At 31.9% G+C, this 17,493-nt stretch overlaps 2 protein-coding genes and 1 pseudogene across 3 annotated transcripts; 1 reads left to right on the forward strand and 2 right to left on the reverse strand.

The window, feature by feature from the left end:
* Nucleotides 1-1,122: 1,122 nt before the first annotated feature.
* LOC11444595 (cell number regulator 1-like) lies at nucleotides 1,123-2,611 on the reverse strand (annotated as a pseudogene).
* Nucleotides 2,612-5,202: 2,591 nt separating this feature from the next.
* Nucleotides 5,203-7,540, reverse strand: LOC11444523 (protein PLANT CADMIUM RESISTANCE 2). Its single transcript, XM_003607945.4, has 4 exons — nucleotides 7,196-7,540; nucleotides 7,036-7,107; nucleotides 6,432-6,644; nucleotides 5,203-5,522 (listed from the first exon to the last, which is right to left on the reverse strand). The coding sequence occupies exons 1-4, from the start codon at nucleotides 7,425-7,427 to the stop codon at nucleotides 5,446-5,448; spliced, it is 594 nt and encodes a 197-aa protein (XP_003607993.2). The 5' UTR covers nucleotides 7,428-7,540; the 3' UTR covers nucleotides 5,203-5,445.
* An 8,267-nt stretch (nucleotides 7,541-15,807) lies between these two features.
* LOC11441406 (uncharacterized) lies at nucleotides 15,808-16,976 on the forward strand. 2 transcript variants are annotated; one of them, XM_024781524.2, is made up of 2 exons: nucleotides 15,808-16,290; nucleotides 16,644-16,976. In XM_024781524.2, the coding sequence occupies exons 1-2, from the start codon at nucleotides 15,895-15,897 to the stop codon at nucleotides 16,692-16,694; spliced, it is 447 nt and encodes a 148-aa protein (XP_024637292.1). In that variant the 5' UTR covers nucleotides 15,808-15,894; the 3' UTR covers nucleotides 16,695-16,976. The 2 variants fall into 2 exon arrangements, with proteins under 2 accessions (XP_024637292.1, XP_024637293.1); XM_024781525.2 differs by having other exon boundaries at nucleotides 15,808-16,285.
* The last annotated feature ends 517 nt before the right edge of the window (nucleotides 16,977-17,493 follow it).

The following is a 17,493-nucleotide window of genomic DNA, read 5'->3' on the forward strand; positions in this document are numbered from 1 at the left end:
AGCTGTATATTTAACTTTATCCATCAAGTCTGTCAGTGTAGCGTGAACATTATTGAATAATTTGTTGTTTCTTTCGCTCCATAATATCCACACACACAACAACCACAAAAGTTGCATAAAAGAATGTCTGGACCTCGAAGTGCCTGTAGCGTTAATAAACTGAATAAAATGAGGATGTATATTATAGGGATCAGCTCCAGAGATACCAAGCCAATTCCTAACATATTGCCATAAAGCACCAAAAATATGACAGTGAATAAACAAATGTAGAACCGATTCGTTGTTCCTGCACCCCGCCACACACATTAATTATTAATTAATTATATAAAAGGATATATTCCTTTGTTAATTACTCTTACATTTTTCAATAAAATTAATTAATGTTATATATTTGAAAAATTGAAAATTGTTTTTTTTTTTTAAATCAAAGTTTGCTTCTTTTTTTTTTTGACAAGGCAAAGTTTGCTTCTTGTTATCTTAAAATTGACAATTATTTATTATGAGAGACTGAGTGTGCAAAAAAATACTCTCTCCGTTCCTTTTTAATTGTCACTTTTGGAGAAAATTTTTGTTCTTATTTAACTGTCACATTCAAAGTTTAATGCAATAGTAAATGTTGTTTTACCAATATTACCCCTAGATATTTATTGCGGAGAGAGAAATATATGAAATGAAATATTAAATTAATAAGGCCATTATAGTCAATATAAAAACAATTGCATCAAAAGTAGTAACATTTATTGATTGTTTTGATTTGTGTAAAATGTTAAAAAGTGACAATTAAAAAGGAACAGAGGTAATAAAATTTTGTTTGTTGGAGAAAAAGATAATAACTAACAATTGTTTGTTACGATATAAAAATAACATAGTAAAGAGAAAGTGTGTGCAAAAAATTAAAAATATATTGGTGGATTAAAATAAGGGTATATTAGAAAATAAAGGTGCAAAAATATACTTTACTAATATCGATACTTAAAAAGGAATGGATGAAGTATAAAGTAGGAGGTAATATTCATCTATAAAAATTGAAAAGCATTTCAACTTATTATTTTTGTCCTTAAATATGTCCAAGGCTTTGACCTTTAATACCAAAGAAACTTTTGGAATCACAGGCTGATACTATACGACAAAAATATGAGGTAAATTGGAACTCAAGTAGATCTCTAATTAACTGATAGAGCTTGATATTCTGCTGATATCAGACAAATATTTTCATTCTTTAGTATTTTCAAGCTTCAAATAGAATATACAAAACAAGTAGTTGAAATAACATCAATAGTGAAAGAGCTCCAAAAGAGGTTTCATTTTTTATCTTGTCATTGGTGGCATTATAGGTGGTGCCACTGAAATTCCTTGTCTTTGTCTTTCTGTGTTGGCTTCCCACCCTATATGCAGTTAATTGTCAAAAACAAGTCAACAAAACAATAGGACATCAGACAAATTCACTAAAAATCTAACCTTTCAGTATATAAAAAATTTAAGTTAAAAACCCAACTTGAAAATTAGACAAAAAAGAATTAGGTGCCTATGCTCAAGTCATATCCACGGTTTTTGAGTTCTCTATATTCCTGACAAAGAGCACAAGTTTCACAACAAAAATGAACTAAGCAATCCATACAAGGTGCCTCTGGCAAGTCATATTGTGCCCTCAGTTTGGACCGATAATAACATGAATATAAACATGCAAGTCCAGTCACAGCCAGTAGCGCCCCATAAATTGTTCCATCACATGTGCAAGCTGCATATACCAAATTAAGTTAAGGGACCACAAGATTAATTTTTCCTAAATTTTATATAAAAGCTTACTTACTTGAATTGCCTTTGTCTACTATCTCTGCTATCATTCCAAAAGTAACACAAGGGCAGAAGCAAGTGACCAAACCTTGTCAATTAGAAGGAAAAAAAAGTAATTAACCATAATATATATGTGTTTTAAAGAAAGTGAATGAATCTACTACACGATCCTTACAGATTCCAGGATCATCAAGACAACGGCAAAGACGAGTTGACCATTGGTGTGTCCTTGGGGTGATCACCCCTTGAACTGGTGCTGATATATTGAGGATGAGGAGGAGCATAAGGTTGTTGCACTGGCATGCCATAACTTGGCATTTGTATGACATAGCTTTGAGGGGGGTAGTTATGACTATGATCTGTTTCATTTACGGAAGGATACTGCATAATGTTATTGGTGGAATTAGTCCTTTAACCAACACACAATTTTCTTTATTATCTTAGTGTCTATGCATATAAATGGGAGGAACTTATATAAGAGAGTATTTCCACACTAATGTAATTTTGTAAACTACTAGGAAAAAACCATTTTCTGTCTGATTGGTTTATAGAATGGTCAGTAGTTGCAAGGAAAGGCATACATGATACATTTCAAAGTAATAAGTGGTGGAATATCAACATAAATGAATGGCAAATTGCATCTTTCATTGCCAAGAAGTTTTTATATGGGATTTGCTAGAACACATCCACTAGTTTTTATGTGGGAGTGTTTTAACAAGCTATACCTTAAGGTGCATTTAACTACTTTTTAGTTATAACTTGCTAAAACACACTTTCTAAAAATTAAGTGGGTGTATTATAGCAAATGCCTGTAGGAGTTGCTAACATACATCCACTTATTTTTTAGGTTAATTGAATTAATAATGATCTATGTGGTCCATATTATGAACCAGATACATCATTAATTGAAAAAGTAAAATTTGCTTATATTTAGAAACGGAGGGAGTATTTAACAACTTTTTAGTTATATTTTTGCTAAAACACTCCCACATAAAAATTAGTGGGTGTATCCTAGCAAACCCATATATATATATATATATATATATATATATATATATAACGATACCGACACTCTTTAAGCATTCTAAACTAAATAATTATTTTCTAAAAAAATCAAACATTTCGATCAAATACATTGAATGTACACATTTTCAAAAATACTTACAACTTATAATTCTTAAAAAGTGTCTCAGAGACACTTATCTGCATTTCCCATTTCGCATGTAATTAATATCATTGCGTTTACCATACAATTTCTAACAGAATCTGTTTAAGATTACTGTAGGACCCACTTGCATATGGGTCTTTAGCACTTATACTTTTTTTTTTGAAGGAAAGCACTTATACTTCAATAATGCATTTCTGATTTCTCAATTGTCAATACTTCCATTCATATGACAATGAAGGTGTATGATATGAACATTGTTCTTTTTGGCTAGATTGAACATGTTACTGACTATTTCAAACATGTCACTACCGTGTTCTACTTCTAGCCATGCTTGTGAAGAAAAACCATCCATGTTCTAGTTTGTGCGGACTGTGCTACGTAGTTTTCCTTATTTTTGTTGCAATATTTTTATTTATGTTTTTTATCCCTTGTAACTTCCTGTTTCGGTCTCTAAATTTGAGAGTTTATTGACAATTTGTGATGGTTTTGTTTATGGTCCAGTGTCCCTCCTTTGGTGAGATTTTCGTTTCTTCTTAGTCCTAGTGGTGGTTGTATTGGAACTTTGGAAGTGTATTTAAAGGGAACTTAGTTTGGTTTAGTGCTTCTGCTTATTTTGATTTAGTCCTTCCTGACTACAATTTTTAATTTAACAAGTGTATTTTAAGCCATAAAATTTTCTTACTACAAGGAATTGGTTCATGTGATCCTTTTAGATGATCAATATATATAAAGTAATGACATATGTTTCATTTAGTTAGAGATATGCTAAATCACTTCTTTTTTAATGGAGGGATCTACTAACTACCATTGGTTACGTTAGCCTTCTTCAAGGCCAAAAGAAGTTGTCTTGAACTTTAAAATTTCTTGATTTGTTTTGAGCTTCCTTGTAGTTGTCTTTTGGAGCTTCCTCGTTCAATCTCCTTTAATTTCCCACGAGCTTCCAGCAGTGAAAGTGAATCACCATTTGATTTCACCACCACCCTCATCGTCGTTTCGGCATGGCCATTGTTCCACCTTCTCTGTAAACGTCATCGTCATCAACAACGAAGTTGCTGCTTTTTTCACCGCCACCCTCGTCATCGTTCCCGCATGGCCATCATTGCACCTTCTCTCTTTGCCGGTAGTTTTATTTTTTTTTATTACCGTTTTTCTGTTTTTTTGGTAGACCAACGATTCTTATACATATCCTCTCTTTTGTTATAACTATTTACCGGTAATGCATATTGAGACAGATAATGTTTGAAACGTACAAAATAATGATTGAAACATTCAAAATCAATAAATATTATTAATGAAAATTTATGGTTTTGTAAAAAAAAAAAAAAAATTAGGTTTGAGGTTTCCTCGGTAGTTAACTTCAGTTCCATAATTCGGCAGTTAACTGCCGAGTGACATTTGGGTAAATTACTCATGTTTCTCAACCAATGCATATGTGTCAACAACAATTCTCTTTATTTATTTACTTTATGTATGTGAGGTGTCAAGTTTTGGCTGGTTATGACCAATTGCAATTTCTTGGTCACTTAGCCTTATAAGAATTCTTGAACTCCTCTCCGGTTGGATCTAGACAAAAATGTTTGGATGGACTGGCCAAATAAACTATAATATATATTAAGAAAATTATATGTTCATAAGCATTACACACAATGGTGACCATCACAAAATTAGATTACATATTTTAAAAATTCAAAATAATATTCTATGCATTTCGATTGACTTGAAAATGTGATGGTAATGTATATTGAGACGGAGAATAAGGTGAATCATAAAGTAATTTTATTTAAAAGTCAAGAATATTTTACTAATTTTTCCTATAAAAAAATTATTATTTTTGGGCTGGTTGGGCCTTGGCCACCTATGCTTGCTCGCCATTTCAATCGAAGAACAGGAAAGAAAACTTAAAAAAAAAAAACATGCTCGCCATTTTATTTGAAGAACAGGCAGAATGTTCAAAAAAAATGTTATGTTCGCCAACTAAAATGAAGAACAGGGGCATTTCTATCAATAATTTTAAACTAGGGGCAGACATATCAATTTTTTTGGTAATAGGGGCAGAAAAAAATTCAAAATGGGACCAGGATATGCTGCCACACAGTTTCACATAGTTTTGATTTGTGACCATTGTAATTTTATCAAACCATCCAATAGCTGAAATAAAAACTGTGTTGTACTTTACAGCACCAAATCCATATCCCACAAAATGTACTAATTAATTGCATAGATACCAAAGAAATATCATCTACGAAAAGCAACTTAACTTGTTGGATTATAGGCTGATTTAAGACAAAAATATGAAGTACTGTAAATTGGAACTGAAGTAGGTCTCTAATTAAGTGACAAAGCTTAATATACTGGTGATCATATCAGACAAACATTTTCAAGCATCAAACAGAATATATACAAACCAAGAAGTTGAAACAAGATCAACAATTTCCGTGGCTTGTGAAAAGAGCTCCTAAAGAGGTTTCATTTTTTTCTTTTTTTTATCTTGTCATAGGTGAAATCATTGGTGGTGCCACTGCAACTCCTGGCCTCTGTCTTTCCACGTTGGCATCCCAACCTATATTTCAGACTCAATTAGTTATCAAAAACAAGTCAAGGGTCAAGCAAAAACACTAAACCATATGATATCACACAAATTCACAAAAACTTTTAACCTTCAATACCTAAAAATATAAGTTAGAAATCCAACTCGAAAACTAGACAAAAATTAAGAAAGCAGAGATTCTTGAGTAACCTCACTGACCACTTTTAGCCGGGTCTCTGTTAAATGTAGTTAGAGATCTGTTAAATCTTAGTTGAAGTTTGTTAAAGGTAGTTTCAAGCTGGTTAGGATTAAGTGCAAGTTACTTAAGATTTTTATCCTAGTAAGGATCGCTGTATTATAATAGACTTTTCTAATTGAATCAATTCTAAGCATAATTAATCTTTCTCTCAATTTATTTTTCAATTTGTTGGACTCTGGAGCATAAGAGAGGGAGACGTCTCTCTTCAGCCCAAAATCTTAAAACGTTACATTTTATTCATTAATAAATGGTATGAGAAATAACCATCCACACTTGAATCCAATGATCTCTCCCTCAAGTGTTTTTAACGTCCTATAATAGGATCCAAAACAGGATCCAGCTCTTGCTCCCCTACCAAGTTGAACTAGGGATCTGATACCACTTGTTGGGGAGTCTGGGTAAGTCGGGAACAACAACAGGGCAAAATGTTCCAAGGCCACAAGAGAGGGAGACACCATATCTCCACCCAAAACCTTAATGTATTAGGTATACGGGTCACCTCTCTTATATATATCCAACATTTTATCCATTGACATGCGATGTGAGACTTGACCAACTTACACTTGTACTCAACATGAAGTCTCTCATCCCAACCATGTTTTCTCATCTCAAACTCGAGACGTTGCTTAAGAGATCCAAATCTAATTTAGTATATTGAAGTATTTGAAGAAAGAATTAGGTACCTATGCTCAAGTCATATCCACGGTTTTTGAGCTCTCTATATTCCTGACAAAGAGCACAAGTTTCACAACAAAAATGAACTAAGCAATCCATACAAGGTGCCTCTGGCAAGTCATATTGTGCCCTCAGTTTGGACCGATAATAACATGAATATAAACATGCAAGTCCAGTCACAGCCAGTAGCGCCCCATAAATTGTTCCATCACAGGTGCAAGCTGCATATACCAAAACATGATAAATAATAATGATTATAGATATATAAGTACTGATTTGTTTAAATTTTATGCAAAATTAAACCTGTGGTCCTTAACTTTAATGTTTTGGTCTTTTAGTTTTTTCTCACGTAATTTTGGACCTTTTAGTACGTTTGCATATGAATTTTCAAGTTTAAAATCTCATGTTCATATGCAAACATGGATAAAGAATCATAAATTTGAAGACCGACAAGTCACAGGGAAATAAAACTATAGATTTTAAGTTTGAAAATTGATATGCAAATCGGCCAAAATGACATGAAAAAAAGATAAAAAAACTAAAATACTACTTAAAATTAAGTTAAGAGAACACAATTAATTTTGCCTAAATTTTATAGAAAAGCTTACTTACTTGAATTGCCTTTATCCACTATCTCTGCTATCAATCCAAAAGTAACACAAGGGCAGAAGCAAGTGACCAAACCTATTCAATTAGAAAAGGAAAAAAAGTAATTAACCATAATATATTTGTGTTTAAAGAAAGGTGAATGAATCTACTACATGATTCTTACAGATTCCTGGATCATCAAGACAACGGCAAAGACCAGTTGACCAGTGATGTGTTCTTGGGATGCCCCTTGAACTGGTGCTGATATATGGAGGAGCATAAGGTTGTTGCACTGGCATGCCATAACTTGGCATTTGTAGGACATAGCCTTGACCTTGAGGGGGATGGCCATGGCCATGACTACTATGATCTGTTTCACTTACGGCAGGATACATAATGTTGTTGGTGGAATTCATTTAACCAACACAAACTTTTCTTTATTATCTTACAATGTATACATATAAATTGGAGGAACTTATATAAGAGTGTTCCACATTAATATGATTTGTAACTACTAGGAAAAACCATTTTCTGTCTCATTAGTTTATATAAATCTTGTTGACCTTATTAATTTATATAATAATCAGTAGTTGCAAGGTAAAGTATATATTCATATATATATATATATCAAAGTAGTAATAAGTGTTTGAATATATTAGCATAAATAAATGGTAAATGCATCTTTCATTGTCATGATCACTGATACAAGGAAGTTATATATTTATATAACTAATATCATCAAGGGAGCTTCTACGATGCAGTCAGGAAACTGACTTTTTTGAAAAAGTTAATTTTGATCTTAATGTTCGATTCATTTTTAAATTGTTGATTGCTGATTAATGATCAATAGTAATTCATCTAGTAATGTTTGCAACATCTTGGACTTACATGAACTATTTTATCGTTGACATCTTTAACATGCAAACATAGTTGATGATATTATGCGATAGTCTTAAGTGTTACACTTTCTGGGGTGTTACACTTAAAACAAGGTAGGATAAAATTAGATTAAGTGCAATCTTGTTAATCTGATAAATTGATGATACTATGGAGACTGAACTTTTGATGCCACCGTATAAATAGTGAGGTGCTACTCACTACACTTTTGATGCTACAATGTTGACTTCACCAGAAAAATCATTCTCATGACTTAAGCATATAATTTTTCTATCAATTAGCTCCTTAGGACCATATAATCAAGTTACAGGTCATCTTAATCCGACTGCAAAAGATAGGAAGAGAAGACTATATTGCAATGACCTCGCAATTTCTAAGAGTATCTGTTCGAGATTACAAGTTGAATACAGAATAATTTGTCGTTTGCAATGATGTAATGTGAACTCATTTCAAATTTTCAATGATTACTTGGCAACCGTTAAGCTGGCGAGGATATACAGTCTTCTTGAATTACAAGTCAATGCATATTAGTAAGGTACCTTCTTAATTAATTACAAGTAGTCATTAACTTATAACAAACTGAAACACGTTATCATTATTTTAAATTTAAGAAAGTGAAATCTTATACTTAAACTTTGGACAAACATAGGCTGTAATTTATTTACAATAATATTTTATGTTCAACGACAAAAAATTATTATATTTTCAAGACTTCAACATGTGGAAGCATTGAGTAAAGTATAAGCAATGTGTGTAAAATAAAAAAAGACTCCACTACGCATCAAACCAAGAATCTAAAAACCAATGTTTTAAAACCCGGACCGACCTGGTTGGTCGGACCGCTCGGCTCGCAAACTGGAAGATGCAGCTGTTCGGACAGGCTACAGGATCGGATATGCAATTAACCCGATGTGACCCGGCCGGGTCAGTGGTTCGACCGCCGTTCTCCTCTCCCATCTCAACCGATGAAGATGATGAATATGGATTTTAAGACTATGACAATTTGACTCCATGGACATAAATAGTTTATTGATTAGTGAATTGTTATAACTTATTTGAGTTTCTGTTTTTTGTTGACCATGTAACTTACTTGGGTTTGTAAGTCTGTTATATTTTGATTTCCAACAATGTTTAGAACATGCTATGTTTTAAAGATGGAATATGAATTAGAACTTATTTGTGAAGTTTTTTGATGCAGTACTATTGTTTAATGTATGAACTAATTTGAATTTGGATTGGAATTAGCTTGAATTGTGATGCAATTAAGAAATTAACTTACAAACTTGCAGCTGTAAATATACTTTTTTTTAATGTACGAACTTTAAATAGAAAAAAAATGACATGATTTTTTTTTTTAACAAAATTTCATTCATAATGTAATTTTTGGTCATAAATATTTTTATATAGACCGGGTTAATAGTCATGCGGTCCGACCAGTGCCTTGAACGGGTCGATCACCGGTCCGCGTTTAAAAACATTGCTAAAAACAAAGCATAAAAACTCATTTTATTCAAAAAAAAAAAAACCCTGGTTCATGGACCTGCACCCTATCCATTGGACCATGGAGTCCGGCTTAGCCCATGTCTCCGAGGGTTTCTTTTCCCACCCTTCTCACCTGGTTCGAATTATGAAATGTTGTAGGGTGTTTGAGGATGTTTTTCACGTGTTTTTACGCTGTTCAAATTTTATAATTCAAAATGTTTTATGTCGTGGGAGAAGTCAGAAGGGTGGAAAAAGAAATTTTCCAAGTCTTGTATTTTGCTACTTTGGTATCTTAGTGTACCAAGTTTAATATAGATAGATCGAGATAGTCTCAACAGTCACAATCATTTAAGCACATAATTTAAACACACACTTCCGAGATGGGTAGTTCAACCGATTTGAGCTAATGTATATGGAATTGGAGGTGGAGTAAATATTAATCTAATAATGACTTAAAAAAAGGTAGAAATAGAAAAATAATAAATAATGTATATTTTCCCTAATAAATAAATAAATAATGTATATTTTTAAAATAATTAAATAATATTATTTTTTGTGCGCTCTCAACTCTCAAACAAGGTACTTGTAAAAGAGTTATGATATATGAACAACTCAAATGAGTTGTCCGATATAACACCGTATGCTGCCTTCCAAAATCTTGCACTGCACACAAATCCAGGCGATGAAATAATTATTAGAAAAAAATTAAAAAGTACATGTATAGTATGTTAATACGTTGTTGTAGGACAACTTAAAGGTTGTCAAAATATCATTTTCCCTTGTAAAAAGGTGAAGTATTGTATCGAGTACTCATGATACTTCATTTTTGGCCATTATTTATTGTGAATGAAAATTTTGGTTTTCGCTTATATATTAGTATGGTAATATAGTATTATATGTGCTTATGAGTTCTTTTTTATTGTTGTAGCCAACTCTAATATTCTACTTTTTAAATTTTTGGCTTGATGTTTTTGTTGCAAATTGAAGAATTTAGCTCTCTCATGTTATATTATAGGGTTAAACATTTTTTTTTTTATCTTTATAAATATAAAAACTTTTCATTTTAATCCCCCTCAAAAGTTTATGCATCACTGTTAGACTTTTAGTCCCTCAAAAGTTTTTCATCGCTGTTTTTAGTTCATACTTTTTTGTCAACTCATGCCTAGCGAGGGACGGATTCAATGTGGGGACCACGAGGTTAGCTGACCCCACTTGCCTCCGCTTGTTTAATGTGTTTTACCCAAAATTATATATTTATGCAGTTTGACCCCACTTCTATAGTATTATTGTTTTCACATAGTTCATTCATAACATTACAAAAAATTACAAAACTAAGAAGGTTCTTAAATCTTAATGAGTGTTCTAAAAGCACTAGTTAAGAAATCAAAAGTACTGATTTTTTTTTTTTTTTTTTTTTTTTTTTTTTTTTTTTATAAAAAGTTGTTGTAATTATTATATCAAGATCATATAACTACTGTTATATTCTAAACTATTCTTATATTTGTTGAAAAAGGCTCATGACTGACGTTGTTGGTTGAAAAAAATTACTAATGGTTATATTTTTTACACCGCTAGAAATGGAAAAATATTTTACTAAAATCAACATTTTAGAGCAATTATAAACATAACTCATATAATTTTTTGCACGCTTACACGTTAATATAATTTTATAAGAAAAAATTATAATATAAATTTGACTCCGCTTATTAAATATTTTGGATCTATCAACTAAGGCGCGGTTATGGTGCATAAGGAAATCCTTATGCACCCTGCATAAATCGGTTTATGGTGCATAAGAATTTTCTTATGCACCAACCGCACCCTGTCAACTGTGGCTAACTTCATTTTTTTTACACCTCCAAATTAGCTCAATTCAAAGGTAAAAACATATGAAAATTGCTTTTCCCACATATAAACTTGCTAAAAAACATGAAAATGACATTCAATACTCCCAACTGTAATCAACTATAATTCACTGTTTAATTTTCACTTTTAGAGTAAATGGTAGTTAATTATCATTGAAGTATTTTTGTCATATTCATGTGTGTGTAATAGCAAATCATTTGGTTTAAACAACAATTTTCATGAATTTTTACATTAAAATGTCCAAATCTAAAGGTGTAAATATTTTTGAAAATTGCATATTAAATTTATGAATTTGGTAAATCCAAAGGTGTTAAAAGTCACATTCTAAAATCTAGTATGTCATGTTAAACTTCTCATAACCTTTCAGATTTGTAATCCAAAAAGGGATAAAATTGAAAATTTAAGAGGCTTTTGAGAAGAGTAGTGATATTTGTACAACCTTTATGACAACTTTATTTTTCTCTCTTTTGATTGGTAAAAATAATAGAGAGAGAAAAAGGAAAAGAGAGAATAAAAACATAATGTGAGTATGAGAGAGAAAGTTGTCAAAAAGTTGTTAGAAAATAGTTGTACAAATATCATTTCTCTTTTGAGAATGTAGTGGGTGGAAGGATAAGTTTTCAAAAAAGAGAGCATATAAATGTACAACTTTCTACATTTTTTTAATTACAATTTTAGATCCTTTACAAAAAAAATCAAAGAATTTAGGTTGTGTTTGGGAGATGAAATTTTGGAGGAGAGAAGAGAACTTGTTTTTCTTTTTTGATTCAAGAAAATTATAGAAGTATCTAAAAAAGAATGAAGTGTGATGATTGATTCGCTAATTATCATATGATTATATATCGTGGCATTCTTTTTTTTTTTTTTTTTAATCTTAAATATTTATTAAAATATAAATTTAACCCTCCAAAATTCTCTCTTCTAACACTCTCCAAAAATTTCCTCCCAAACAAACTTTTGGACTACGCACTCTAGTTATAGTACGTGAATAGATCTTATGAATCTCAACAAGATTGTACCATGCACTTTCAAGCAAACTTTGTGAATTTCTCTTTCCACCCCTTCCTCCACTTCTCAGATATCTTTGTTTTGTCTGGATTTTAAATCACTCACATGTAAAAAAGGTGCAAATCCATCATTTACACATCCGGATTTTAAAAACCAAACTAATCACAAGCCACTAAGAAGTGTGGAGGGTGAGAAAAGAAAAATTGTGGAGGATGGAAAAAGAAACAATTTGAACATCATTAGAGAATTTTTTAAGGAGTAAATAGTCAATTTCCCCCCTGAAATTGTAAGTTTCATCAATTACCCCCTTGAAATTAACAAAACTTTAATTACCCCCCTGAAATTTCACAACGTTAGTCAATTTACCCCCTCCGTCAAATTTTTCTGTTAGTGAACATGACGTTTTGCAAATACCCCCCTGAAATTTTGCACTTATGTGCAAAATGCCCCCCAAACTTAAAAATTTATATTATTTTTTTCTTAAAAACAAACAATTAATAGTTAAATATTAAAACTAACTATTAATTTTGGAATTTGGGAAAACTACATGCATATATACATCAAAATAGACTCCAAAATGGGGAAAAATATGTATTTTTTAAAGTGACAATAATGGGATGATTTGTGGATTAATATTGGGGGTTGTGTAGTTTAAATGGTTTGAGCAAATTGTTGAAGGAGTTGGAGGAGTTAAAAGACTAAGATGGTGAAGGAGAAAATATAAATTTAAATCTGATTATTAATTTGTTTATAAACCTCTAAAAATAATAATTTGTCTATTAGAAATAACCATTATTGTCACTTTAAAATCCGAACTTCTCTCGTCCTCTACAAAACTCTCTAATCTAGTTATAGATTGGACCAACTTTGATTTTTAGACTGCCGCCTTCAAATGTTATTTCCGACCCATCATAGATTGTGGAGATAAACATCAAATTCGTACAACTCGCCATGAGATCTCTGCCCAAACAAATGAAAGACTCGCCCAAAGATGAAGAAGAATGGTGGTAGCACGAAATGATGGTGATTGACTGATAGTCGCGTCTTTACTTCAATTGCATCAAATTTCCCTTAAAACACAACGAAACAATAACAAGAGAAAAAATGACATCGACCATTTAAAATACAGAAACTTGAACCAAATATGAATAGAGAGAGGATTAAAGTGACCGAAAAACTTATACCTACAACGAAGACTATAATTCCTTTATTAAAAAAAGATGAAGTGCGCGGTCGAATTCAACCACGTGGGCGTTTCTATTTCGACGAACTAATTTGGTTAATCATACCCAACAAGTTTCTAGATACCAAAGTGTTCATCTTTAATGCACATGTTGGCAAAATAGTCATATAGACAACATTTTTTTGAACAACTTAACTAGGGTTTTGTGCATTTTCTCGCCAACCTAGTGGAGGCTATAAAGTGACAATTGTCTTTTAATTAAATATTGAAAGTCGTATGTCTCGAGGAAAATGGGACTAGATTATATCATCATCATCTAATAATTGAGTTAATTATGAAGAGATAATCACTTGCATGCCCTATAGGCTTTCAACAACTGAAACATATCTCTTCACACGACAATAATATTAACCCCCCCCCCCCCAATTAAAGGGCAAAAGTTAAAAAAAAAAAAAAAAAAAAAAAAAACTGCAATGACAGGTAAACTGAAGCAACAAAAGAAATTTGAAGTTGCAGATGAGTTGAACCTGAACTACAAATTTTGTTAATAATTCTAAATTAAAGCTGTCAAATTAATGGTGTTTTTCTTGCAGCACTGCACACATGCTAGCTATAATATTTACACAAAGTCTTTAGCTCGCATGCATTGGTTTCAATTTTTGTCATGGTATGCATGTTTGATGTTATAGATTCCACCACTGCTGTAAAAGCCTTGTTTGCATGTGTTTTTCAAAAAGTATATCACGTTATGCATCACTCTTTCTTTATACAAAAAGTTTGACCTGTAGTTATGTTAAACTAATCCACAATTATGAGTCTATAAACTGAGTATAAAAAACTCACTGTATAGGAGCTGTAGATATTCTCTTTTATCTGTTATCAAACATGATTATGACTTGGATTGAAGTTCTTTTTTTGTTAGGATATAATTTTATATTACCACTAGCTAAACTGCTATAAAGACTAGCATCCAGAATTGAAACAACGGAAAATTACCATATTTCACAAAATTTAACACTATCTGTAATGCATGTTCTAGAGAGGTACTTTTACGTTTTGATCAAGATGCATGCATGCCAATATGCCATGCCACTCAAAAAATAAAACTAGGGGGTTTTTGGATCTGAACATAGTAAAATGAGCCTCGAGCATTGAGTGTATATATAAATTAGATTAGATATATGATTAGATTATATTAGAATATTAGGAGTAAAAGCATCATTTATTGGATTACAAGAGACAAGTTTTGCTTACTGTATAGGAGACCAAAAGGGGGACAGTGTCACAGGGTCTCTAACTTAATTATATATGCTAACATCAATCTATAAAGTGAGATTCGACCAATTGTCCTAATTAAGCTCAATTGTAATTAATAAGTCCACACTAATTATGGAAATAGAGCATTTCATGTGAAGGACACTTATAAAAGTACATGTGAAGAATCAATAGTTCAACTGAAAGAATCTTTGGTGTATGAATTATTATTAGTCTAGCATTGTTAATTTGTATGCATATTTTGTTTCCTTCTTTGCTTACATCTACCCTTTTCCAATTGGTGAAAGAACAGAAGAACATAAAGACATGCATGCTACTTGTACATTAAATAACATGACTGAACCTACATGTGACTTCAGAGACAATGGCCATTCACTATATGTTCACTTATTTTCCTTTCCTCATTTTACTCACAAATGCCAGAATCAATATTTAGTCACAATAGTCAAAGTCATCTGCAAATAATGTCGTTTACCCCTTTGTCAAGTATCAGTTCTGTCTGAAATAAGATAAGTGCAAACATAAACTTATTAAATCATGCTTATTAATTTCTAATTGTACACCAATACCAATTTGATGTTACACTATATGATCATGGGTTTAGAGAAATCAACACAACTCTTTAAATGAATCTCAATATGTTGATGAATTAATCTCCCGTTGCAAATCAGGATTTCCAAAATTAGTTAGACTTCAAGTATTTTTTGGCGGATCGTACGAGTTTAGTATGAAGTATATAGCATGTGATGAGACTTAGTTAAGAAAATATTTTAAGGATTATATCACGAGTCACTCTAAGTTACAAGAGAATGATATTATGACACACAAAATTGACATCAAACTCAACAACAAATTAGATGGTTAATGTAGTTTAAATATGTGATCAACACATAGATGGCTAATAGATATTAACATATAGTGTCACAACTTATGAACCTATTAATCATCAAGCGATCTTAAGGGAAAATGTGAAAACCCACATTCCAAGCATAAGAAGACAAATCTAAGTAACATGTTATGCCCACTAATTAAATAAGCACACATAATACATTATCACCAATTCACCATCATTATATAAAGGTAAACATCTGCATGTGGAAACTAACCCTTCAAAGCGAACAATATTCAACAATAAGCATCAAAATCTGTGTAGCGCATGAGCTAATTTAACCATGGATCCAAGAATTTCCTTCTCCAATGATTTTGTTGTTAGCCAACAAGCAATCAAACATGAAAACATATACAGAGAAGCTCCTGTCTCTTCGGATTTCGAATTCTCTGTCAAAAACTATTCTATGATATCAGCAGATCAAGCCTTTTTTAAGGGCATGTTGTTACCTCTCAGTAGTGAAGGTTCCAAGAAGGTGACTATAAGAGATGAACTACTTAATGATGATGATTCACCAAAATGGCCAAAGAGTTTAAGCAGGTGGAAAGAGCGATTAGGCCTAAAGAGATCAAGTGCATCTAAGAAAGACAAGGAGAAACAAAAAATGCAGAAGTCTGCTGCTAACCAAACAGTGCCTAGTTTTGGACAAGGAGAAACAACTGTTAACAAAGAAAGTATGGTAAGATGTTCATCTATCCCTCTCATAATCTAATTCTTTTTCATTGCATGCTATACTAGTTACTTATGTTTTGTTCAGATAACAGCTTAACCAAGTGTGTATATCACAAACGTTTATCATATAAATGCTTATGGAAATAAGGTGAAACTATTTTCAAATAAGGTTATAACCTGTTCATATAAACTATCTTGTAGAGCTTATAGACATGTCATAAGCTCTCTCAAACAGTCTCTCCGGGCTTATGTTAGTATATGAACTCAAATAATTCAATACAAACAGATCCTTAGTACTTAAAGTGGCATTTATCTATATATTTGCATATATATGCTAACAACAGATCCATTTCTTATCAGTTATCACAGGAATTGTGCTATGAAGGAGGTCTAAGTTGCAGAAGTAAGTGAGCTCTCCACAGGAACAGCAGCATTCTTTGTGTAGGAGTGGTGGTATTCTCTACTAATATCTTAAGGCATTAAGTGTTAGAATTTTTGTTGACTTCCTTTTGAGCAAAGTTAAATTTAACCTATGTAGTAGAAAGAAAGTGCCTCAAGCATTATTATCTTTGTACAAAAATTTGTAGTTAATGACTCGATGGTCTTCCATGAGTGTGACCTATAGCTTGTTAATTGTTCCTGTAGGTTGTCAAGTATCTTCACTTTGTACTTCTAAGCAAGTTAATTATCTTATATATTTTTTGCTTTCATATTATCTTAAGCGAGTATCTTCTTGATTTACTTAAGTTCTAGGGAGCGGAAGAAAAAAATGATGACGGGTTTATAAGAAAAAAGTAATATGAAGATCAAGTCTGAAAAATTTACTCAGAATAGCAAGCCAAGCTGGTTAAAGGACATGTTCAAAAATGAGTGTCTTGTGCAAATATTTGCAGTGGAAGAGGTTCAATGGATACAGAAACTCAAGGATTCCCCACAAACAATAAAAAGTTTGGCGAAAGTATTTTTAACATGAATATTAAAGGTTTCTAGTATGAGATACTAATATCAGTTAGACAGTTACATGCTGGGATTGTCCACCTCAAACGTGAATTTGTATTTTAAAATTGACGTTTATAAACTGAATGAATGATATCCACCCTAGCAAAACAAACGTCTATATGAGCTTTGATGCATGCTCTGACTCCGGCAAGTCCTCACGATCCAACTCACCTCAATTTTTTGTTCCAAAGAGAAAAGTTATCTTTTTTTT

This window comes from Medicago truncatula, chromosome 4 (genome assembly GCF_003473485.1).
Source record: "Medicago truncatula cultivar Jemalong A17 chromosome 4, MtrunA17r5.0-ANR, whole genome shotgun sequence".
NCBI classification, from domain to species: domain Eukaryota; kingdom Viridiplantae; phylum Streptophyta; class Magnoliopsida; order Fabales; family Fabaceae; genus Medicago; species Medicago truncatula.

Excerpts from the sequence above, each read along its gene's own strand:
- LOC11441406 (XM_024781524.2), top strand. The coding sequence starts at position 15,895 with ATGGATCCAAGAATTTCCTTCTCCAATGATTTTGTTGTTAGCCAACAA. Across the intron at positions 16,291-16,643 it reads CTGTTAACAAAGAAAGTATG|TTATCACAGGAATTGTGCTA; the intron begins GTAAGATGTTCA and ends ATTTCTTATCAG.
- LOC11444523 (XM_003607945.4), bottom strand. The coding sequence starts at position 7,427 with ATGAATTCCACCAACAACATTATGTATCCTGCCGTAAGTGAAACAGAT. Across the intron at positions 6,645-7,035 it reads AGTGGATAAAGGCAATTCAA|CTTGCACCTGTGATGGAACA; the intron begins GTAAGTAAGCTT and ends TGGTATATGCAG. Across the intron at positions 5,523-6,431 it reads TGGATATGACTTGAGCATAG|GTTGGGATGCCAACGTGGAA; the intron begins GTACCTAATTCT and ends TCTGAAATATAG.